At 38.2% G+C, this 26,821-nt stretch overlaps 1 protein-coding gene across 1 annotated transcript in view; it reads left to right on the forward strand.

Moving 5' to 3' along the window:
• The first annotated feature begins 398 nt into the window (after positions 1-398).
• LOC150096432 (glutamate receptor ionotropic, kainate 2-like) overlaps positions 399-26,821 on the forward strand; it is an 89,752-nt gene continuing 63,329 nt past the window's right edge. Inside the window, exon 1 of the mRNA XM_090408968.1 lies at positions 399-824. Coding sequence (XP_090265094.1) covers positions 722-824 — 103 coding nt within the window. The 5' untranslated portion in view covers positions 399-721. The remainder of the gene's footprint in view (positions 825-26,821) is intronic.

Genomic DNA, 26,821 nt, shown 5'->3' on the forward strand with positions numbered 1-26,821 from the left:
CGGACTATTAATCTTTAATCGTGCATTTAAATTTTCAATTTACTCGATGCTAAAATTTAAATTTTTCACATTTTTAAATGTCACAATATTTAAATCGCTGTCATCCGTTCTTTGCTATGGCTTTCAACTCCTGGTGATACGTCGTTATTTGCAAGTCTATACATTTATTCTCGACAAAATTAAAAGATAAAAAATAAATAAATAAACATTTAAGAATAAAAGGTATTTACATAAGCCTTTTGTACCTTTGGGAACAGTTACTTTCTCTATAAGATGGAGCGCTCGTATGTTGCAAGCAGTACAGGAGTTTGCAGATATGCGCCACTTGGCTCACATTAGCGAGCATGCGCAATAGGTAGACGTGAAGTATTAGTGGTAAGAGCGAATGCACTGCCAGACGGCGTGCGTAGAAGCCGGGTTAGCTATCGGCAAACGGTGTGTTGGTGAACAGAGCGGAGGACCGTTTTAACTTTCAACAAGACTCCCAATCAAGAAACCGGCGGTACAGAAAAAGAAAAAAAAAAAAAGAGAGAGAAAGATAAAAAGAAGAAAAGAAAAAAGACAAATGGGATTGTAAGCTGCAGCGAATTAATCGCGAAAAAGAATCTTGGTCATTTTGCAAGTGACTACAGCATGTCACAGACGGTAAAAGTTTAATATAAGTGCGTGTGATTTTTTTTTCTGTTTTGCATTTTTTTTCCCTCTTAGAAAAGAAATTAAAATGAGATCCAGGAAACGTAGACCGTGGACTTCTCTGGTTCAAGTGGTTGTAACGTGTTGTTTTATTGCGTGTGTTTTAGCTTTACCTGAAAATATCAAAGTTGGTAAGTGAACATTTCTATACTTTTAAAAATTTCCTGATTTAAAATAATAAATCAGATTTTGTAGGATATCAAATATTAGATTAAACTATATTAATTAGCCGCGGAAATCTAATTCTTAAATTTTAAATAAACGCAATTAATAATTACCTTAATATATTAGCTTAAATTTTGAAATTAAGCAAATATTGCAATAATATTTACAATAAAATGAGATGGCGCTGAATGCAATTGTTATTCTAGCTAATCAAAAGAATTCGCGTGTCTCGTGCTGCCCGAAACATAACAGACGTAAATGCACGAAAGGAGTGCGTGTTTCCTTTAAAGAAGCCATTAAAATGGTAATGAATATTTACAAAATGTATGTCTTCGTTATTAATCAGAGGTAAGCAATATCTGTGTAATTATTTGATCTGAACAAAGGCCGTGGGATTAATAAAAATGTCTCATTAAAATTCAGTAGCGACGAGAAATAAAATCAACACGCAGTTTTATAAATACGTCACCATTACGTATCCATTTTTTTGAAATCTTGACAATGCAAAATTAGTAATTGATACCATTAAAGTTTTCAAAAGTTTTACTATAAATAAATATGGTGTATCGTCAACTGAAGCGAATAAATTCATGCTACGTCAGTTAATGTTTGGAGACATGCATTTTTATTATTATTGTTTAATGCTATATTACAATACATATGTTTGCAAAACATAGTACATGGAAATAGTATTAAATCTCACCCATGATTTAAATATTTAGTAACGTTAAATAAGGCGTAGATTTAGGATTTTTTGAATAAATATTTCTGAGCTGGGATTAGAAGTACATATAACAAATAATGATTATTACAGATTCGTAGTGCTCAGTAAAATTTATGTGGTCATATATAAAATGTAATTGCAATTACAAAAATGTTTCTTCTGATTGTATTCATTTATTTTACGGATAAATTTTAAAGTATAATTTTGGATATGCTGACATCGTGGTGCAATCAAACTCTGTTACTTACAATGATTTTTCCTATATATGTAATAATTTTTTCAAATTTTAATTTTTTAAAAAAATTAAATTAGTAGTTTCTTAATTCTCGTATCTTATAATACTGATATATATAGGTAGCACTCTGGAAATAAAATTCTATGTTCCTTTTCTTGCTTATCGCGATGAAAAAAATGATACAGATAGAAGGTATTAGTTATCTTTCCACATCTTAATATACTTGCTGAGATTCTGTAGACGGTAATTCACATTTAATATCGCTGTAACAAACTTTTCCGTGCTAATAAAGAATAATATTGTCAATTATATGAATGGGTATCCAAATCCATTGGAACTGCATCTTGATGACGCAGTTCCAATGGTTTTTTTGGAGAGGACTTCAAGAAAGTTTAATATTCGTTGATTAATGTATGATTTAGAAAAGATTTTCAGTACATGATATTATTAAGTTATATATAGCCCTGTAGCCATCGCACATGACAAAATATATACGTCTATGTCTGAGTACATCGTAGTGTCATATCGTGTTTACTCTGAAGTAATTCCAACTACATGGAACACATTTTTGGAACTGTAATTTTCTCTCCAGGTAGCTTTTTTTTTGTGAGCTCAATGCCAGCGATTCTCGAGATTGCAAGAATATTGACCTCTGATGCAACCTTGTACCTGTTGCCAACTATCGGCTGCAGTGTGAGATCTCCCAGACCGGAAGGGGTCGATGACCCTTTAAGCAAATATTTCGACTCGTTTTAGTGTTTTACTGCGATTGCAACTCGACTCAAATGGAGCATTGTAGAATTTCCTCCCCCTTTCTATTTCCCTCCCAAGTAATACATTTCAGCTTCACAAGTTTTCATACCTAAATAAGTACCTGTACCGGAATTCACTGCGTCTAAATTGCTTTAACTTCGTGTAGCATAAGGATGGATTGTTAAATGGGTGGCTTGCCTGCCTCTGAGATGACTGCCACCCCACTCTGACAGATCACTGGGCAGAAAACTCCATAATCCAAGATGCTCGTGTCGCTGTGTGCGTTTGTTATCGCTGTTGTGTGCACCTTGCGAACAGATTATATTGGATCGCTATCGACTAAAACATTTCAAATTACTATGGCTGGAAGGACTCATTAAATATCCCTCATTGCTTGCCAGGATGATCACGAAATTAAAGTCAGTAACTTCCGAACAAAGTTCACAATAACTTGACATCCTTTCTGTTCAGAAAATTAACAGTTTACCGCACGTCCTTCGGAGGACGATTTTTTTTAAAACTTATATTAATTGGTTTCTCCAAGTTTATCCACTTAGCGCGTTTTGTTCTCAAATTTTTATTCATTAAACAAATTTCTCATTTCTAATTTTCGGTTCAATTTTAAGCGAAATATCCCACCAAACTACTTGCAATCCGTTGTTTTTAACTTCCCCGGTGGTAGGCAGTAGTTGTAATAACCTTTAATAGATGTCTTTCTTTAATTTCTTCCGCCGAGATACAAACCTTTATGCGGCAGTTAAATAAATTAAGGAATCGCTGGCTTGTACGCCATATCTTGTTATGAACCCTCGGTCTGGACATTCCCTCTATTATCGAGAACCCGTGCAAGCGTTTGGGAAATCAGCCAAGAAGAACTGGTAAATAAAAATCAGATTGTTCGATTCGAGGACCCTTATATCCTGAGCTGACGTCTCCCAAGGGTGACACGTGTGTCTATTTATTGTCTGATTTGAAAATAATGGGAAGAGATCGCAACAGAATTACAGACCAGAGCGATGGAACGGATTGGATTTGCAGTGTACGTACGGCTGTAATAATGTTAAGCTTCAAAGTAGTCCGTTTGTGCGCTCTTTATGTCAAAGGCATTTTCCGAAATCCTTTGCAATCTCCATGCAAGTGCCTTCTCGAATCTTATCTCTCTCTCTCTGTCTCTCTCTCTCTCACTCGCTCTTCCTGTGCCTTTTTTTTTTAATATGCTTGTATGAGGATTCTCTCGCAGAATTAAATTCAAAAGTAATCGCTTCCATGGCGTACATTATGGCAGTGCATCCTGAATATAAAATACGATTCAGAATATTGCTTTGAGCGATACTTGCCATTTTTGAGATTCGAAATTCCTAACTTTTCCCGTGTACAGAGTTCGTGTCCGTGTAATATTTGTTTAGCAGCATTGAATTAGTTTAGCATAGATTTGCGTGAATCATATTTGGGAGATAGCAAATCTGTTTTCGCTATTTTAGAATCAGTATTGATCGCCGCAATACTCAGCGGAGAAACTCGGAATTTACTTATACAGGAAATAAATTCGTTTTACATTTTACTCAAGTGAAATCTGCTTTATTTACGGATGCGTTCAAAAAACCAGCAAAAAGGAAGGTTTCAGTGCAAAAGAAACTTGTGATTCAATAACTAACGAATTTGTCCATCGTATACTGCAGTGCCCTACGTGTTAAGGGTTAAAAGTTTATTGGAACTCGCACTTTTTTTTTTTAACGTTTGCACTGTTATACTTCAGTGACTTCTGTTTTTTTTTTTTCCTTTTTTAATTTTGTCTCCGTAATGGTGATTTCGTTATTGGGAATTTAGTTTTCTCCACTCTGAACGACAGTGTATTACAGGGACCACTAAGGGATCGATATTTCATTTGATCTTTCCCGAAGTTAATTATTTTGAGGTGCGCTGAAAGGAGATCGAAAAGTGAGCTATCGGAAAATATTTAGGAATAGCGAGTGGCGGAAGATGCGCAGTAAGGTGCGCGGAAGAATTAGTGCGTCTGTGGTGGGAGGAAATGGCGCGTGCTATTTCTTAAATGTGGTATTTGAATGTAAGAGTTGTTTGGTGAATTATGATGAGCCTTCGTAGCTCAGTCGGTTTCCACGAAGTCCTTTGGTTGTAAAGACCTGGGTTCGAATCTGTCTAGGATGCGAAGGACGTTTATCAGGACTTTTCACCGAAGGGGGAGGGGAGTTATCCAGTCTCATACGGAGGTGAGTTTTTCCTCCTGCAAACTGACTAGAAGAACATGCTCAATTTATAGAAATAGGACACTACGGAAATTTCGAAAGGCTCCATCGCTTACTTTTAGCGTAAAGCAGAAATTAATTATGAAGAAATCGCCTTGAAAGGTTCTACTACTTACTTTAAAAACAGTAAGGCGAAATTTCGACAGTTAACATGAAACAGTCAAATGCCTTTAGGAAAAGTCCGATTTTACCAGGAAGGTTTTTTTTTGTTTTGTTTTGTTTTTTGTTTTATTTAGAGCCCAACGAAAGAAAATGTGTAATATTTAAACTCTTTAATGATAAACTAGCGTCTCTGTCATTCGTCATTTTTACATCTAAATGACGATAATAAAGCTCGGGTTTTTAATATTTTTCCATTTATATTACTTTTCATGATAACTAATAATATGAGCAGTCTGGTTGTCTGAATGGTTAGCCAATCCTCCTCCCCAACCAACGGACTGAAGGTTTGAATCCTACCTTAGATGGATGCTTACCATTGCCTTTAAGTGGCAGATGAATCTAGTTTCCAAGATCAGTTCTCTGCTTATTGAAATCCTGAGGTGGTTTGATAAAGTTACATATTTGGTATGTAGAGCAAGGTTTCCAGATTACGCAAAAAAATTAATAAAATAAACCTCTCGTGCCTTTTATACCCAAAGGGAATAGGCGGATCTCCTTTAGGGCTCACTATTTTTTTTTTAAAGATTGATAGGAAGTCGCCTTCATCCTGCAACCATCACTACAACTGAACCTAACACTATCACTCTATCAAGGAGTTCTTCGATGCGGGTTAAAATCCAGAGTTTCGGGGAGAAAAAGAAAAAAAACTTACTTGCCCGTACTAGATATTAACTAACTCGGGAACTGGCAAACGAAAGACGTACAGAAAGTTTCAGCGACTAGAATTGAACCTCTTAAACCTTTATCTTTTTTTCCTAGAAGTGACACATGAACTCTGGTGTGCTTGCCTACAAATATATAAGCAAACGCCATTTCCTCAGGACTACGCAGGCAACCTAAAAATATAATAAAATATAAAATAATTAAAAAAAAAACTTGACCCCCCCCTCAATCAGATTCACTAATATACTCTAGATGGTTCACAACCGAGAGAGAATAAAAAAAAAACCTGCTTTCTAGCATGACATTTCAGGCATGTGAAAATAAATCCTACATCTCCGCTTTACATCAGTATATTTATTTTGTTTCAGCTTTTCCCTTCTCTCTCTCTCTCTCTCTCTCTCTCTCTCTCTCTCTCTCTCTCTCTCTCTCTTTAAATAAATTCAAAATAACTGACATTTTACAGTGGCCAGTGTCCCTGTATGTTTCTTATTCTGTTTTTCCTACTTAGAACTGCAAAGGCATGCGTTTTCATATTTTCTGGCGTAACTTAGCATCGGAAGGACAACATTTGGAAAGAGTTTTGAGAGGAGGGGAGGGGGAGGGACAACATCTCTGTTGGGAGCTACGAACGGTTCGCCTATTTCGTTTTACACAAAGTTATCGAAACTTGTTACCATGGAAACATGAAAACATTAACGCCACAACCGATTTAGTCAACCTTTAAACATAAGCATACAAGTAAGCTACTTTATCATATTACTATACAGAGATTTAGTGAAATAAAAACTCTGCTGCATCTAGTACAGTAGTTTGTTTGGATATCTCGTTGGAAGCCGATACCGCCCGCGCAGTACGAGGCGTATTATGCGTGTAGTGATAGAGTGGGCGACACGGCTGTCGTCCTACCAAAAAACATAAAGAAATAAAAGTGCAACAAAACATTAAAATGCGAAGCCATCTTAAGTGATATACAATCTTTGTGACATTCGTTCCCCTTTTGAAATATGGCACATCGAAGCAGCTGTGAATGGAATCTGAGAGAAGTGCGCCACGTGTTCTATATTCGAAGCGGGTTAACTCATGGCCGAATAATTTAACGGAACAGAAAGAATCTGTTCATGTCTGGACATCGATGTAGCATTTTTCCAAAACCATTTCGAACCAAACATACGACCACCCGTTCTTTCACCCTCCTTGAGGGGAATCTAACAAATTTTCCTTTGCAATGATGGCGCCGCTTCTTCGAGCTATCTTAAGTTATCGCCGAGAAGTTTGGAGAAGTGCAAAGTACTCTGTAGCGTCCCGCCCCCCTCTCCATCCACACACACACCATTGTGATCTGGTGAAAGAAACGTCTGGGATTTCACAGTCCATTTAATCTTGCGCGAGACTATAAATTGTCCCCTCGCTACGTGCTGGAAGGGGTGGGATATTTGTTTACATGCAACTAAGTGGGGATTGAACCTTTCTTGTATTACAAGTGCGCATGTGTGTGTGTGTAAAACAATGAACATCCCTCCGTCTCTTCTTTTATATTCCTAATTTGGCAAATATTGACTTTGTCCCCTTACTTTCTTTCAAGAAGGCGTGTCTTTAAACTTCATAAGAAAATTACATTTATTGGACCTAATGTTTTAGGAAATCCTGTAGTTTGCTTTTTTAAGGTGTGGGAATGGAGCTGACCTTTTTTTTTAACTGAAAATTTAAGAATAATTTTCTGTTCTGATACTGGGAGAGGACTTCCTCCTACCATTTTACACCGAATCTGGAATTACTTGCTCGCTATCGACATTTGAATTGCTTATTCTTTAGGGTCAAACTAAAAATGACAATTAAATGCTGTATTTGGTTTTTGTGAATGATGACAAAAATTCTTATTTTACTGCCAACATTCCGTTTTCTGCGGTGCTCTTCATATTGTTTGTTTTTCTAGATTTAACTAACATTATTAATGGGTAGAAAGCACCTACGGGGTGTAGTTTAATATCTGTAGACACTAGACGCTAAATCACACACACACACAGACAGAGAGAGAGAGAGAGAGAGAAACAACTTCTTCGTCTCATTTGTACGAATTTATTGCTTGGAAAAGATAAGGGAAAACTACTTTTTTGCAGTTTATGTTTATTAATGAGTTATGCTGATTACAAATTGTGAGAAAATCGGTCGGTGGCATTCCCTTTGCGTTCTTCCTCTTAGTCGGGTTGTCGTGATTAGAAACTAACTCAGACACGCACGTGCAGCAGAGGAACGACAACAGAAGTCTTCATCCGTTTTTTCATACCCCGTGATAAGCGCATCATGATCAATGGATTTCAGAGTGATAATCTCCAGCGTGTGGCCGTTTGTAGGGGAGAGTTCCTGGCCGTCGCTCGCTAACTCATCAGTACTCATGCTGCGACTTCGCCTCGAACGTGGACGGATTGATGGTGTTGTTTTAAGACGCACATGAGGTGCAGGTGTTGTATTTGTCTAAGGTTTTGTCAAGGACGAAAACTGGATCCCTTTTTTTTTTCTGTTCTGTCCCCGATGTTTGAATCATTTTTCACAGCATTCAATGAAAAACACATTGGAGTTACTTCATTACCTGCAGTTTAATTTTTCATAAAAAAGAATGAAAAAAATCTCGCAACAAGCGAGCACATGACAGTGCGTCATCGCTCTGTTATTTAGAGGTTATGCATTATTTGTATGAATAAAATTCCCATGTGTCAAGGTCAAGACATTTACTCGTAATAAGCGACAGAGCATTTTCGCATTAGTGATGTCGACTGCACGCCAGATTTACTCCACTTGCTCTCATCACCATCCTGATGAACAACCCTTTAAATAAGCTAGCAAATGCTTCGGTGTTCTTGGAAATGACCAGTTGTAAGCATTGTATCGAATTAGAGCACACGACTGATAAGTCTCACTTTGATGCAGACAGTTTGAAATGCTAAGTCAAAGGCATTCGCTGACTGCGCTGATCGAAATATGTCTGCATTTGTCACCGCATTTCCGACGGATTTAAGTGAGCTGCTAATGCAAGTCTACCATTAGAGCTGATAAACTAATTATGGGTTTTAACTAAGGGATACTCAGTATAAACGCAAAGGTTGAGAAAACGATCCTTGTCTCTTACAACAACCGAGTTTGTTCCGGGAAATGCGTCTCCAATGAAAGATATTAATACTCCTCCTTTTGTGATCTGTTCTAATCAACTGGAAAATTGGATGTTGTTATTATTATTCTCATCGTTTTGACTTTGGTTAATCATTCATTGCTGGAGCAGTCAATATTTTGGCTTTTCACTTACTGCAGCACGTCTGTTTTATTTTTTTTAATCCACAATATCACTGTGAACGGAGTAAGAACTTGAGTGATATTTTATATGAGCACTTCAATTGAGAACATTGCATGGATTTGGTTACAAAAGTATTTGTTTAATATTGCATACAGATTTAGATATTTTACAAGAAGAGATGCTGTAATGCGTAAAGCATGAATTGTGCCTAACCAATCCCGCTGTTTATCGAATTTAAAATAAGGTTTAACTAGAAGAGTGGAATTAATATATCCTGTGCGGTGCTTTTGCATGGTAGAATGTGCATCTCGTTTTTGTGCAGTGCGGGTGCGTGCTCAATTTGTGTCGTGCTAAATGTGTTGGTACAACTTCACAGTTCATGCTTGAATGTTCCGAAGCTATTTATGAGTTCTGTAATAAGAAAGCTCTCTCTCTCTCTCTCTCTCTCTCTCTCTTTCTATGTTTTTGTGGTAATCGTTATTTAAAGAAATTGATTTGAACTAATACATGGTGACAAATATTTTATGCTAAGGAATTTGTGCGTAGCCTTAGGGGTTTCGGTTATGGGAGGATGCATGTTAGGCCTCCAAAGAATCTTTGAAATAATTTTCAAGGCATCGGCGCCAGATTCACAAACTGCATAATAATTTTTGAGCGTTAGCCGGTATCGGTGTGCGTTTGTGCCCTTGTGCTAATTAAATTCTCTCCCGTAATTCTAAATCCGCAAAAGAAAGACCTTTATAACAAATTAGATTTTTTTTCCCTCGAAAACTCTGGGTTTTAATCCTGAACTCAGAAAAGCAGATCGTAGCGCTCACAGTTCCAGACCACAACAGGAGTTAATGTTTAGCATCACGAGATAGCAGGACTCGTCTGCGGTAATCTGCCGCCGATGCCTTGAAAATCATCAGGAATTATGAGCTCGGCTGTCAGTGACGGTAATGGCGGAGACTACCCATCGATGAAAAGTAATACCAAAAGTTAGTTAGGATTAAAGGAAAACCGCCTACTCCTCACTCGCAATGAAACATCATTAGAAGAATCTTATTTGTTGTCATGCCATTGCGTTGAAACATTTTGAAGCCGTAATATGAAGCGTAGATATTCTCCTTGTTTGGTCTATTTAAGTGGGTAGCATTATGCAGACGCTCCCGTATTTCACTTATGCTAGCGGTGCTGTTTGCGGACAAAGAATGGTTGATAACTAAACACTGTGACCCTGATATACATCTGGAAGACAGTGCACGATTCTGTGGCTCCTCATAATGGGCACTTGTGCCTTGATGTTATCAATTTGGTATTGAATTATTGCATAAGTTGTGAGTGGAGTGTCTTTAGACCCGATTATACGCTTGATAGAGCAGTTAATGGTCTGCATTCATTGTGAATTGAAAGGTATTACTACCGATCGATATAACTGGATCAGCGTGGGGGGGGGGGGATTTTTAATCTATAGTATGCATTTATACATGGGCGTCCGCAGAAAATTTTCCAGGGAGGCAAAGCAAAATTTTCCAGGGGGGACAGCAAAACTTGGAGACAAATAATTACATCAATATATTTTTATTTAATCATTTAATTGTTTTTCACAAGTAGATCCCTGGGGAGAGTGCCCTCCCCCTCTGCGGACTTCCATGCGTGTATATATTGAAGAATGTAGGTGATAATATTGCACCTTAAGGGAGTCTATTTTGTATTGGTATACCCTGGCTATATTTCATGCTTGTTTTTGTCGCGTGTATATTCTCCTGACACCAAAACAGTTTATGCACTGTTCCTCTTGTCAGTGAAGTATTCAACAGCATGGTATGACCAAATCTATTGAAAATCACTGTCCTAAAGTAGAAATATAACTTATTTGCTTTTTACCAAAAGTTCTAAAGAGCAAATCAATTATACTTCTAGTCATGGCTAGGGACTTCTGATATTTGGATTTTATCAATATTTTTATAGATATCCAGTAGGTTAGTTAGAGGTGTGTAGTTTACAGTATTATTCATTTTGAGGTTTATAATTGATAAGGATAACACCAATATCGAGTGCCACGCTTTCAAGTTTCAGAAGTAGTTCATACAATTATCCAGAATGTGCTACAAGATCTCCCTAAGTCTAATTTTTTATGTGCCTTTACTAGTCTTGGTTTTAGATGTGAGCATATAATCTTCTTTTGCCCAACTTGGGCGTGCATGTTTTTTGAAGTTTATATATATAGCTAGATCCCTCTACTCCACATACAAGAGTTTGCAAGACGTATAACGTGTGTGAGAAAAGAAAGGCTGATATCTACAGAAGAACAGGTATTATTGGTTCAATCTGGGCACTCACCAGAACGTTTTTCCATGTCTTTTTTATACCCGATTCCAAGCAATCCATCTTTCAGACAGGCAGACGGGATTTCTTTTTTCCTCTGGAAAGTGCAGGGTTGCGAGTCGGGGAATTAAGATGGTGGAAGTTCTTTTTTTTAATTCTGCAAATCATCAGTACGAAGAACCCACACAAATGCATTACAAATAAACTAGTGAAGGTCGAAACACATTACCCCTAACTAGCTCGTTGTGGGAATGTTACTGCGGTGTCGGCGAAGGTAAAAGGTGCACACTGGCAGGCTAAAAATTAGAGGATTAACACGGAGTGTCGTCTACTCTGGGGAATAAAAAAAAACAAAAATCCGCACTCCAAGCGGCAGGTTGTGAGTTAAAATCCCAACTTGGGCATGCGTGTTTTTTGAAGTTTGTAAGGAGTCGACGAATTAAGATGGTGGAAGTTCTTTTTTTTAATTCTGCAAATCATCAGTACGAAGAACCCACACAAATGCATTACAAATAAACTAGTGAAGGTCGAAACACATTACCCCTAACTAGCTCGTTGTGGGAATGTTACTGCGGTGTCGGCGAAGGTAAAAGGTGCACACTGGCAGGCTAAAAATTAGAGGATTAACACGGAGTGTCGTCTACTCTGGGGAATAAAAAAAAACAAAAATCCGCACTCCAAGCGGCAGGTTGTGAGTTAAAATCCCAACTTGGGCATGCGTGTTTTTTGAAGTTTGTAAGGAGTCGACGATTTTCATCGATCGGTGTGAAACTACAGGTCCACTTATTGGAGACCTGAAGCGGCTCGAAAAAGTTTCATGTTTGGTCTGTAGAGCAGGGTTTTGATAAGTATTGCTATTATCCCGCATCCGAGATAATAGCAATACTTATGTACTATAGGTTTAACAGCCTTTTGTGGATGGGAATCGCATAAAAAAATACCAATATCCCGAAATGCTTAAATTTAGAATAATAATGCATTCTATATGATTAATAAAAATGCTCGTTTTTTCCCTAAAATCTTCTTTTATGATTTCATAACAAATCAACTCATAAACTATTAGAACTGAATTACATTTGAATTGGAATCGTTCAATCGTTTCAGAATATATAAATCATGCATTCTTTTTCTTTATTACACGAAATAAATTAAAAAAAACTTACATTTAATAAAATTCATTTCGAAATAATAGTAAATCAATATATCTCTAAATTTTTCATTTGATAATCGTTTTTTAATTTGGTCGTTTACGCTGTCACTTCCGCGATGCTGTTAAGAACAGTTTTAAAAATGCGACCAAAGTATAACGAAATGAAACGCTCTCATTATAACTTGAAAACTGTTTCGTTACATGGCAGTGATAGCATTCTGAACGTCTCTAATGTGTAGCTTTTCTATATTTGAGCAAAATGTTTTGTTTTATTTTTAAAACTACATCATATTAAAAGTCAAGAAAAATCGACTGCACAGATGAATATTGAACATTAATTTCGCAATGCAGGATGAACAAAACCGACAGAACAGTTGAAACTGAATATTTATACTTTATTAAAGTGATTATAGTTCTCAAGTAATACTATAACACTGTTTGTTGTTTTGACTTCAATAGTCAGTGAGCAGTCCCTATCTTGTAATTCTTGAGTTGTGTTTCATTATAGTTCGGCATTTTATTAATGTTATTGTTACTATGGTAATTCCCCCCCTTACACATACACGAGAGAATGTTTGATCTATAGTTATATTAGTCCTATGGATGGACAGAAAGTTGAAGACGATTATTATCGTTTGGATTTGAAGTTCTTAATTTTTTTCGGAAATACACAACGGGGTAGAGTGTACCAAAATGCAGCAATAGAACGAATGGATGATGAGGAAGAATTTGTTCTTTGAGTTTGAATTGCGAATGAATGGGGCCAGTCTCTGCACTGTTTTAACAGATTTAGAAGACGGTGAGGAATCATCGATGCCAATTCTGATGAAGATTGTTGTGGAAGTATTTTGAGAAAGTGGAAAAAGAAAAAAGTGAACGCCTGCGTGAAAGAAAGTGGAAGGAATTGGTGTGTGTGTGTGTGTGTGTGTGAGAGAGAGAGAGAGAGGGAGGGGGTCCGCACGGTTAGCCTAGTGACTATGCGCTTCGCAACCATATGCCTGGGGAAGGAACGTCCTAGGTTCGGTTCTCTTCGACGGCGTAAGGAGCTTAAGGATCTTTCTCAGCCATAGCCAAGTTAGCCGGTCTTGGGAGTAGACAGCAGGGTTTTCCCCCAGTTTATCTGGGGTTTTTCATCCTGCAAGCAGACAAACCGGCCCCTTGAACACACGCTGCTACAGTCAAAAATACATTTCCCTTCCCCCTCATCGGTAGGCTCGGCGACAGTTCGGCTGGCGGTTGTACTAACAAAAGTTGTATCTACGTAACACGCGGACCCTGCAATGGAAGCGGGAAAAACGCGCAGAGGAAGAAGAAGAAGAAGAAGAAGACGAGAGAGGGAGAATCGTTAATCTAATGAACTCTTCTGTAAACTAGTCAACATTTTTTAAGGAAGTTTCTTAATTTCTTAGATGCTTAGGAGGTAGCATCATAATATGCTGATGCCAAGCAAGGAGGGCAGCCTTTTCTCAAGAAAGAAAGCTCGCGTTCGTTCTTATACACATTTCGACGCGGTCAAAAGTAAAGCTGAAAGTTTTTGCTTGTTGTCAGGTTCAGAGATATCAGAATAACCAGACGCATTGCTTGACAGGGATCGCCGTTGAAAATGTCGACTGCAGACAGTTAAATGTCATCAGAAGGTGTCACATTAATGAAAGTAATTAATTAATATTCATAAAAATAATCTGTCGTCGTGTTCCGAATTGAATGAGCAGAAAAAATAAAAATGAAAATGTGCACCAAAGTCGAATGCGAAGCCAAAATGTTATAAACTTCCTCCGAGAAATTAATTAGTACGCATAATATTTCTCTGCGATGATGGTGGAACTGCTCGCTGGCGTGGTTCCAGAGAACGAACTCCATTCCACCCCTTATCGAAGAAGAATACACAAAAATGCCTTTCTTTCCCGATTCGCTCTTGCTATGATTAAAGACCCAAATGTTTAGGAAACGCATTCGCTTTAATAAGAAGCCCCGGCGATAATCAGTTTTGTGAAGATGAAACGAGGCAAAAGATCAAATGTTATTGCAGGTTCGCATGACTTTAATCAGCGTATCCCACATGCTGCATCGACACCTCGCTCCAGTTTTGCCTCGGGCGTTGTGTGTTGTCCATTAATAATTAAGTTAAACCAACAATTTTCGTAATGCACTTCGGCTATAAAATATTGCTTTCTCACCGAAGTTATCCGAACATCATTACTGTTTTTTGTTTTCTTTTTCAGGCGATGTATCTTCATTCTCGCTCTTTGTTTTATTTTTGAGGGTCGTAAGTCTTGCGGGCATTTGTTTGTTTGTTTAGAACTCTCCTGTACTCGAGTGCATTATGCAGAATGGAGCTACGGAAGACAGTAACAAGGAATTCTGTTTAACTGTTATCAGTCTAGTGTTAACTGAATAGCATTAAATGCAATGCAAACACTATCGGTAAAATAGCACTAAACCTCTTTCACTGCACAGCATTTTGAACGTCATTATGGATAAAATGTTTGTGATAATACCGAAGCGCAGGACAACACAACTTTCTCAGTGGGAATATCTGAAATAATTGGCATAAGCGTGCTGCAGTGGGCTTCGGAACATTAAGACCGCAGACCGGTCTGCGGTGATGTCTGAATACGCCTACTCGAATTTAAACTGCCTTTCATTTGAGTTTGCATTTAAATCACACTTAAGATCGAAATTTAGGAATTTAATTGCAAATGCTTCAATGTAGAACTCCTACTCATATTTTCCGTAAACATCCAACTCGCTCTGTTTTGCATCCACCGTGAAATGGAAAATCCGATTTACTACTTTCTAAGTCGATGCATTTGCAAAATATCTTTCGGCTCACTTAAACAAATCCCGCTCTGGTGTTATCCAACAGTGACTGCGACATGAGCTTAAAAAAATATTAAACGCTGCAAAATGTACATTCGGTTATCTACGGTATACACTGCGTGGCCAAAATATTAGAGAGGTGTTCGTTTTAAATGAAATCCGCCGGTAAACTGCATTTAGCTAAACACGTTAGAAAAGAGAATGGCGCAGCTTATTTAAGAAATTTTGTAAAGCTTATCATGAATATCTTTTTAAGCCTCGTACCATGGACAGTTGTCTTGAATGATAACCAGCGCCAAATCAATCCAATGTTTACTCTGATGTATATTTTGGGGTCGTTCACGTTTGAATTTTGTTGACAGCTTTATGGTAATAACAGTACTTGCAAAGATTCGGCTGTACTTATTTTAGCTTAATGTAAAAATTCCTAGCACATTTTGCGCAGATGTTAGAGTTCTTCAGCGTTAAGTTTAGAACGAAATAAATTTATTTTATTTTATTTCGCGTGCGAAGAAAATGTAAGAGCCTACATATAAATCATATAAATGATTAAAAAAGCATACATTTAAAGAAATAGACATTAAAAGCATACATTAAGAGACAAAAATGCCACTTGCATAAAATATTACACAAAAACATAAAATGTCAAATTTCATTCATCCAGTGACTAATATACTTTAAACTGTTTCATTACACTGCATTAATCTTATCGGGTACATATATTATTCATGTATATTAAGCAGCATTGCAGAAGATGATCCATGGTTTGTGTTTCACCACATGAGCAGCTGTCACTGTCTGTGTAGCCCCCCATCTGGCCATTCCGGAACGAAGTCTATTCAACATCTTCCATCTTTATCAGTCAAGATGTAAGCTGGAAGGAAGAGATTCGTTTAAGTTCAGAGCCTCTGGAGATTGTTCTTGCCACATTGTTGACCTTGTGGCTTTTATGGAATCAACCAACAGTTCCACTGAGTGAATAAAACTTTTCCTTGATCTTAGCCTCTTATGTACTGCAACATGTCCATACAAAGGATGCATCATTTAGTTGTTGATTCATCATTTAGTTGTTGGTTTCCGCTCATATTTACTCTCTGTGTAATCCTTCTGATCTGAGTACGTGCAATACCAGACAGTGAGTATAGATGGTCAATTTTTGTAGGCTGGGGGCAGCTGGTAACGTGCCGACATGTTTCATTAAGAACCTTATCAATAATTTTGACATGTGATGGTCTTTCCCAAACAGGGCTAGCATATTCGGTTGTCGAAATGCAAAGTGCCAGTGCAGAGGTGTGCAGTACTTGTGGACTTGCACTCCACCGAGATGATGTTAATCGGCAGAATATTATTACGTGTTTGACTTTTAGCTGCTGTCTTCTCTGTGTATCACTCATAGTTTAAGGTCCTATCTAGTGTGATACCTAATTAAGTTGGATTTCGATAATTGACCAATTTCACGCCATTCAATTCTATATTCAACTCTCTCCTTGCCTCCCTATTATTGAGATGGAAAAGATACATTTGAGTTTTGCTGAGATTTCGTTTCAGTTGGTTTTCCTTATAGTAAACTGCAAGGGTTTCTAGTTCTTGTGTGAGCTGCTTCTCAATGTTATCAAGGGATTCTGATGGATACGCTATTGCCCGCTCATCTGCATATAAGAAGGTTCTTGAGTGTAGGTTTATAGGTTGGTCGTTAGTATGTATATATTGAAGAGGAGAGGAGGAGTGCACACTTCTCTGAGGTACACCATTTTTCTGGATACACCATCTGCTCTTTTTTCCTTGAAAATCAACAAAGAATCTCCTGCTGAATAGCAGCGATTAGAATACTTCCACTAACCAATAGCTGTTTGGCATGCTGTAAATTTTGACTACAAGCTTTCTAAGATTTAAACTAGAAACTTCGGAATCGGGATTTCTTTTACCAAATTGTAGATTGAATTTATAAAATATTTTATTTCTAATGATTTATGTAAGGAGATTTTTACGATACTTTGGTTAAAGAGAGAGAGAGAGAGAGAGAGTTAGCACTTTGATTAGATTTTACTGTTTGTGGATATCTGGATGCCTACTATTTGTATATACAGTGTTCTTTGTGAATATACCAACCATTTAAATTTGTTATTTTGGGGAGTACAACATACCGAATATTACATGACAAATATGGAGGGAGCGTGCCTTCCACTGCTTTTAAGTGTTCTTCAACCTACTGTTTTAGTCTTCCTCCCGCTTCCTACAGTAATACACCCTGACTATCGCGTAGTTTAGTATTCCTCCCGCTATTACTACTACTACTCGAATTGAACTTGTACGGAGTAAGAACATCAAAACGAGCATTTGTACTACTGAGCTGTAAATGTATAGCGCTTTACTGTCGTATGTGAGTTCCAGGTTAGACAGCCCGAGAACTCTAATTTAATAACCAGATGTGGTCATTTTCACTGTAGAATTCTATTAACGAGAGTGGCATTCTCATGGGAGATGAAAAAAAAATAAAAAATAAAACAAAAAGCTACCGATGTTTACTGGCAAAACTAGCCAGTATTTTCTGACTGAAAGCTTAATTCAGTTAGATTGCTTTTAGTAATAAAGACCACTTAAAAAGAAAACTCCGGCAGTTTCTTTTAAGATGAAAATTAACGAAAGAGTCATTTGTTCTTATTCATGAGAAATATCGGAATAATAACGATGCATTTCGCTGCTGAATGTGCATAAAATGACAGCTGGTGAAACAGTAATTAATTTCTGAAACATTCCAACTCAAACGTCACTCAACAAAATAAAATAGACTGTCTTGTTGTTTTCAGGCTTTATTTATTTTGTGTCTGTCTCGTACTTCGTCGTAACTGTTTATTTATAATTACTCATTTACCTGAAATTATTTTTTTCGGATTGTAATTGAAACGTGTAAGGGTATTTAAGTCTTAATATGTATTGCCACTCCCTATATATAATACTTGGCTCAAGTTTACAATTCACTTATTGTCTTATCAAAGAAAGTAAGTTGTTGTAAATTATGCTTTATGATTTTCTTAAAGTGAAAAGAAAACAGTGAGGGACGGGTTGGGGGTTGAAACGCAGATTGCAGTCTTTCACTAAACTAATGGGAAGGCTTCTTTGGTTAAAAGTTTCATTAACACTTGATAAAATCACCACTGAATCCAACTACTGACTTAACCGTTGCTGTTCATTCACCGATTGTGGATGGGTGGGTTATCATAAAAACGTAACACGAATAACACGGCTTCCTTACTCATTAGTACAAGCTTAAGGTAGATGTGGTTAGGCTGGCTGCAATCTGTCATTTTTGAGAACGTGCTATCAATCGTACGTTTCTTTATTGTAATTTTATAGATTTTGGTATGAGAAATTCGTACTATATTTTATTTCAGTAATCACTAGTGTTTGTTAACACCATGAATTAGCATCAGACAAAAAATAGAGACAGCTTGTACGACCAGAATACTCTGACAAATTTCAAAACGTATCGTTCTGAAATTCCTTTGTTGTGGTTCCTTTTTAAACGGAAGTCTAAAAACAGTGAAGTGCACTCGCCATTCAAGAAAGGCAACTGGAACAACTAATTTTATAACGGTGAGGAAAAGAAGGCAGTCCCTTGCGATATGCGTCGCAAAATACCAATCGAGCATCATTTGTGAACCGGATGCAGAAGTCTCATCTCTTCTCTCATTCTCGTTCTACACAGTTTTTGCTTTTGGCGCGTAAACTATTCGAAACCCGAGCTGTTTCAATAAGCTACCGCTTTGACGTCAAGCCAAAAAAACCTTCCGAACAGTCCTTGGCTTTTTATTTTGAGGCACTGAAGACTGCAGTAGAATTGCTTGCCGTTACTAAGTCCTTCTCCCCACCCCTTACAATATGAGTTGGTCCTTTAGTCGATCCTAATTTTAAATGAAAATATGTTAGTTTTTTTTTATCTGATAAACACCCGAAAGGCAACACGACCTATAGCACATTAGTGCAGTGTGGGAGCAAGAAGAATAGAAGAAAAGAGGAATCTGTTCGCATTTTTCTCAAACAACTGAGGATTGTAATCTTGGGAAGGCAGAGCGGGGAAGACTGTTCCAAAGAACTGAAGTAGATGGAATAAAAGAGGGGCAGTGAAGTTGGGTCCGGTGAGTTTCAAGATGGACTGTAAAAGGATGATGATTAGTAGTGGCTTTTTTTTAATGATTTTGGAGCAGAATCGAGGAATAATAGTGGCCAATTCAGCAAAGCACTGTCCATGCAATATCTGTAGCAGAGGCACAAGGCAAAAACTGAACGTCTATGAGAGAGGGATTGAAGTGGATCTGTGAGAGAGGGATCATTAATTAGCCAAATTGCCTCTTCTGGATAGAATACAGAATACAGCGGTCTTAGAGAGAATGTTGGTGCAGCACTCCAAATGTGAGAGCAGTATTCATGGATGGGCAAATTTGGGCTTTATATAGAGTGAGCAGTTGTGAAGGTGTGAAGTTGTGTCTCGTGCGAAAAAGTGCACCAAGTATTTGGCGGCTGCAGAGGCTACAGTTGAAATGTGGTTGTGCCAGGAAAGATCTGAGGTGCAGGTCAATACAAGAAAAGAAATCTGATTGTGTTTGGATATCTCAGTATTACTGAAGGGGGATGCGAGCTGTTTCTTGCGAGAGATCAGACAGGACTGAGTTTACAAGATTGTCCTTACCATACCGGGATATAGCTAGGAGATCTTAGTTGAGATCACTGATCCTGGTAGCTCTTCAGGATTCTAATACTTAAGCACTAACAGGTTTGTTGAATGAAAAGGAGGAATGAAGTGTACTCTCGTCAGCAAAGCTATGGATATGATTGGAAGTCTGTGAGACCAGGTTATTTATACAAGAAGAAGACAGTGGATGAAAGAGCAGAACCCTGGGGCACTCCTGCATTAGTGGTAAAATCTGAGGAGGAAAAACAGTTCACCATTACACGTAGTGAGCGACCATTGAGAAAGTTGGCGATCCAGTTGCAGAATGTGAAAGGCAGACCATAGTATGGCAATTTGTTAAGTAGGACCGTGTGCCAAACCCGATTAAATGCCTTTGAAATGTCGACAGCAACAGCATGATGTTCTCCGAAAATTTTCATGGCTTGAGTTCAAATATGGGTGGTGAAAGCAAGAAGGTCAGCTGTAAATCGCGAGTGGTGGAATCCATACCGCTGGTCACTCATTAGTTGCTATACCTCTCTAAAATTATGTCTCCGTAATTTTAGAAAGAGAGAAAACGGAAGTGAGAGCAATTGGAGGGTAGACTTTTAACACCTTTCTTTGGGATGGGCTGGATGTGGGCCTCTGTCCATGTTGTCGGGTAGATGTCAATTGTATAGGATAGATTGAAGAGGCGATACGGGATAGGTGTTAATTCTGGGACACAATTTTTAACATAATAGGTGAGATACCATCAGGACCAGATGCCTTGTTTGTGTTCAGGTTACTAAGGATTTTTTGGATTTCTTTGGAGACATGAAGGGAGCCGTTCCTGGTAGGGTGGAGGGAACTTTACCCAAATCATCGATGCAGGAATTGGAAGAAAACAGCGGTGCTAGTAAGTTGGCCTTGTCTTTTGGTGAAGTGACTACAGTAACATCTGGATGAAAGAGGGGGTGCAAACCTGGATAGTCAAACATTCTGTTCAATGGCCTTAGCAAAGGACCAGATGGAGCGACTGCAATTTAGACAGTAGGTGAGGTTGCAGCATTTGGCCCTTTGGAAAGTCTAACTTGGACTTGGTGATGAATATTTTACAACTGTTGCGAGCTGCAGTATAGGCAGGGAGGACAGCTGGAGTTTTGGTCTTGAACCATTCGAGGTAAGCAGAGTTTTTTTTTTTCAAAGAATTGACACACTTTTTTGAGAACGAAAGCTTGGATGGTGGCTCAGAATTTGAAGAGGAATGAGGGATGAAAGCCTTCTTTCCTGTGATGATGATGATGATTTATGTTATTCGGTTTGACAGGATCAGAGGAACTGAAGCAGTAGTCGGACCATGGGAAAGAAGAATAGAAGTCACGGAGATCCTTCCAGTTGGCATCTCTTGTAGTGCCAATGACACGAGACTGTGAACTAGCGGGTGAAGGTTGTTCTGCGGCAAAAGAGACTTGTATAAGGTTCTGGTCTGAGTTACTAAGAGGAGAACCGACAACCAAACTAAACCTGGATGGGGAGCTTGTTCGGAATAGGTCAGGTTTGTTGGAAAATTGGAAGGGGTTGTCAGGTATTCTGGTAGAAAGATTAATGATCTGAGATAGGTTTTTGGTGATGGTAAACACCTCAGAATCCCTGTCTGCTTGATCGATGAAACTGGAGAAGGAAGCCAATATGACTTGTAGAGATTAATTCCCCATGGAGGATGACCTCACTGGGGTATTTTGACTGCAGAAAGTCACGCCTTAGAGAGAGATAGTTGAAGAGGTCAAAGGGCATATGGAGTTTGAATAATGATAGAGGGTATATGAAAGGGGCAGGTTGGTTTGTTAGAGAAATTTTGAGCCAAAGCAGATTAAACAGTGAGAATTCAAGGATTTGCAGTCACTGGCATGATATGTCGGTTCTCACGAATGCACAACTGCCAAGCTTGTGGTGGAAAGAGCTGTATAATGTGTAATTTAAGCAGTTGAGGTGGACAGTGGCTGTTTTGGTTGCCAGTTAGGGGCTCTGATAGGAATAATAATTCTGGTTTTGATAACTAGGTGGTGGTATACATCGTTTATTTTGCTGTTGAAGCCACGAATGTTGGTGAAGTGGATGTGGAAACTTTTTTCTTTTTGCTAAGAATTAGTGATGGTGGGTTGTTTGATTGGATTTCTGTGTCTTTTGTGATTTTTTGTTGGATTTTTGATGTGTTTTGTGGGTTGCTTTTAATTACTTTGTGTGGGAGAATTTTTGAGATCTGCAGTAAAAAATGCATTTATTTCGGTTTGTTGTTCATTGGGTTTGCTAAGGAAGGGATAAAATGAAGTAGGAGCATGCAGTGAGAGGTGACAGACTCGCAAACATACCGCCCGCACAGGAGGAACTTGGTCTCCTGTCCATACGTGGCCTCAACAGTTACCCCCCCCCCTGCAGCCAAAATTTATTTGGTCTTCCTCCATTCACGAACTGGCAAAACACGTGGTTGCAGGATTTGACGCTAGCTAATCGGGAGGTCTCCCGATCAGGTATCGTCATGATTCTTTAGTAATTGGTTCGCTCCTGTGTACTAACCACCGCAGGCCTGAGTAACTGCTTTACTGTTGTACCCTCGAATAGCGAGGATTCTCCCCCCCCCCCCACAGTGAGACTAGTATGTCATTGAGGGTATCACTCTCACTGTGTGCGGGAAGAATGGTGGAATAAGAACTGGAACCTTCGCTCTAGCGACCAAACATGACTGCGGCCACTTCAGGTCTGTAATGAGCAAGGTAGTAGTATTTCACCGTGTGATCAAAGACATCTAGCTGTCTGGTTGGGATTTCCTCCAACTAAGAATAACACAAATAGTCAATCTCTATCATAAAATATCAGACGATCCCCACCAACCTGCCCACATACTTGACCTCTTCTTAAAAAACTCCCATTCCAGATTTACTGTGAATGTCAGTTCTGCTCTTGGTACTGAGACCAGAAACTCATTCAAATCTCCTACTATGGAATAATCTTCACCCAATAATCCCGTGTTGTGTTGTGTTGTGTATTCTCCTGATCCGAACACCTGATCACACAGAATAACAGAAATCATTCTGATAAAAATGAAGGCCTTCATCCCCGACTGAATTCAAAATTCTGGAACACTATTCAAGCCTTTGCTCTCAAAGTTTGCCAAGTTAGTACAACGATATATCATGATCGACTCAAGATCAAAACTCCAGCTGCATATTCGGTCCACATTTCAACTGGAAGCAGCTGAAAATAAATTATATCAAATTTTGAGACGGCCAAATGCTGCAAACTCGCCTCCTGCACAAATGGCAGTCGAGCCTTTTGGTCCATTGCCAAGACCATTGAGCACAACATTTGGTGGTGCTCAATGTTCAATTCCAAAGAGTGGTATTAGATGGTGCTATAGTACCACACCACTCTTTGGAACAGTACCTATTCCAAGGAATGGTGTGCTATAATAATGCTATACTGTTATGATACTTTTCTTTGGAATGGACTGGATGCCTGTTTCCGTTCTTACATCCAGCCCATTCTGAAGAAGTATGACAAAACTCAGCCAACAAACCATTTTCCAATTGCTCTCACTTCTGTTCTTCGATGTTCTTCGAATAACTGTGGAGAAGTCATCGACAGCGAATTCCTGTACCACCTAGAAAAGATTGGAAAAATTAAACATGGCATTGTCGTTCTCGAAATTTCTAAAAAGCATTTGAACAGGTTTAGCATAGAGGCCTGTTCAACATTTACCATCTTGTGGTCTGCTTTCCATCCTGTATAACTAGATAGCCAGCTTTCGTAATGGTGGCTCAATACGAGTCGTTGTAACTAGTTTCCTCTCCTCACATTTCCCACCATTTCAAGAGTAGCCAAGGGCTATGTACGTTCTCCCATTCCCAACCCTGTATATAAATGAGCTACTTTAACTGACTTCGAATCCTGTCCATTGCTTCTCTGAAGACAGTGCACTCCATTCCTCCATTTCATTTGACAAACTTTGTAGTGTCCAATTATGTGAAACCTCAAGTTCTACCGCAACCAATGCCCTAAACTTTGATGGGCTTGCTAGTCTTCGTTTGTTAGGACAACCTTGTGCACATCAATGCCATCTATGCTGTCTCTAATCACCACAAAAAAATCTCATGTCAGCCTTAAAATGCTCTGTGTATTCGTTTCGCTTAAGGCATTACTTCTCACATGTTGAACTAGTAACTCTGTACAAACACCAAATCCCCTAACCACGTAATACTACTCTCACGTTTGGAGTGGTATGCTGAAATCCTCTCTAAGATTACTTGACGCTATCCGGAAGACATCAATAAAAAGTTCAGTGATGATCTCTCTCTCACAGATCAATTCCAAGCTCTACGTCACAGACGTTCAGTTTTTGCCTTATGCCTATTCTAGAAATGATCATTAGCTTTCATTCAAAACAGGAAGATCAAGTGCAGCTGCTGGTTACTTGCCGAACCAACTCATATTTCGTCCCTTCTACTTCTATACATCCTCCCATACAATGTTTTTTCCAAAGTCAATAACCATCAGCTGTTCAAAAATATCAACAGATCTCTCTTCTCTCTTCTTAAGCTGTTGCCCATACACGGGGCTAATATTCTACATGTCTAGCATGGCCTGTCGTATGTGAGACAGAATATATACTGTATACTGTATTATATGTGTGTGTGTGTGTGTGTGTTTGTGTACACATACATATACGTGCATATAAAAACTTTAGTTTTCTTCAAAAATTATTTTTGCATTCGATTTTCTTTAAGGTTTACTTTGCGATGAACTTCTTCATTTGTTAAATTTTTGCACCAATGCATTTGGTAGAATCTTTCTATAATATGTTCTTTAGAAAACCTTTATTTGTCTTACAGAGCCTTTGACCATTACCCGTGTCTCAGAGTCATAGAGAACACTTATGAATGTGCATCTTTCCAGCAGTCTCAGCTTTATGGGAGCTCACTCTGCATTTACTTTTCCATATCTTGTCCATTATCTGTAGGTTTACTTTTGTTATCCAAGATCTTATTTCTTTCTTATAGTCTGAATCGTGCGTTATGTTACTCCTAAGTATATGAAGCTCGTAACCTCTTTCACCTCTTGTTTGTTGAATTTTATTTGCTTTTTGATCCTCTTCTCTCCGAATAACATTATTTTTGTTTTATTGATGTTCATTATCAATCCATATCTTTTTTTCTTCTTCGCTTGGTATGTGAAGGAGGAAAAAGCATTTTTCTTTCTAGTTCCGCCTCATCTTCTTCAATAATAACCATCTCACCTGCAAATCGCAAATGTTTATCTTAGTATCTTAAATTGAATTGAAATTCCATTTATATTAATATCCTTTGAATAATATTGAGCAATATTGAAATAAACGGCTTACCAGAAATTCCAAATTAAAATATATACAACACAACCTAAAATCAGTAAACTTGCTAGAAGATGAAGAAGAGGACATCTTGCACGCTCACAGAGTACCTACCGATTGGAAGACAGACACCAATCCAGTTGTTATTCGATTGGTGAGTAAAAGTACGTGGATGATGGAAGCAACAAAACTGAAAACGATTGCAGCTCAGCTGCAATTTGATAAACAACTAAACCCAATAGTTGTCTATAGAAATGACCAAACTTCAACAAGCAACTTCTTTATCAGGCAAAGCAAAAGAGTGCAATTGGTGCAGTTAAGTGTATGTGGGCAAGCGACGGTAAATTGTTCACGAGAAACACAAAAATAAAAACTCCAGACGACCTCGACGAACACAGTCAAAGAAAGCAGTAACCTAACTGGAACGCCCTGAAGTAGGCTCGCTGATGGACATAAGAGAGCACTGAAATAACCTGGATGCAGCTGTGAATGTGAACCCTAAAAAACTGGTATTTAACCTTTGTAAAAAATGTTTTTGATAGCACGCACTTCAAACGCATACCATGTAAATATTAGATCGTTTAGGGATCAAATTTCAATAATTTGATGTTGCTCTTCTCAGAAATTAAACAATATATAGATATTGTAGTATTAACTAAAATATGGATCTCTCGTTAATTGCAAGACCTTTCACGACTACTACCGCGATCAGAACGTTCAGGCAGTTAATGCTGTAAGCTATATATAAAAATATTGTCGTCCAATGTAAATTGGAATTAAATATGCACGGTGCTGAAACTGTGATGATTTATGACACAGTAATGAATATACTTATATTTGCTATATACCGTACACCCAATAGCCCAGTTGATGTTTTTTAACTGAGTTAAATACTGTCCTAAAAACATTAAAACATAAGAATGTTATACTTACGAGTATACACATGGATTTCCTGTATACATCGATGGCAACACGAGAGAAGCGAACTATTCATTGCCAGCCAGGCTGGCCGAGTGGTTAGCGTATCCGCTCTCCAGCCAAAAGGCTGCGGGTTCCAATCATTCCTGGTCATGGGTATTTGTGATTGTGTTTCGAAGGGCTAGTGGTGGTGGTCGGCGGTAGATGGCGTTGGTGTAGTTGCGGTCAGTTGGTGAATTGAGTGGTGGAGACAGAGTTGTAGAGCAGGTGCCCGCCCTCGATGTCTTTGGACTCCATGGAGATGTCAAATAATAATAATAATAATAATAATAATAATAATAATAATATCCTGTCAATTTATCTTGGCTATATAACACATCATCACTCTACATTATTGCATCTATCTTTCTGAATAGTACTAATATAAACTCTGCTATTAGTAATAAAACCATCAAAATTAGTTAAATTATAGTACATTTGAGAAATGGATAAGGAATGATCGACTACTACACACGGACCTCTTAAATGTAAATAAACTGTATGAGAAAATCATCAAAATGATTACATGTATAGATAGCAAATCCCAATCCTTTAAAAGAAGTGCAAAAAAGGATCATCTTATACACTGGATGAACTTCCCCTACAAT

The sequence above is a fragment of the Typopeltis vanoorti genome, chromosome 19, assembly GCF_054136105.1.
Source record: "Typopeltis vanoorti isolate ZY-2024b chromosome 19, IOZ_Tvanoo_1.0, whole genome shotgun sequence".
Taxonomy (NCBI): Eukaryota; Metazoa; Arthropoda; class Arachnida; order Uropygi; family Thelyphonidae; genus Typopeltis; species Typopeltis vanoorti.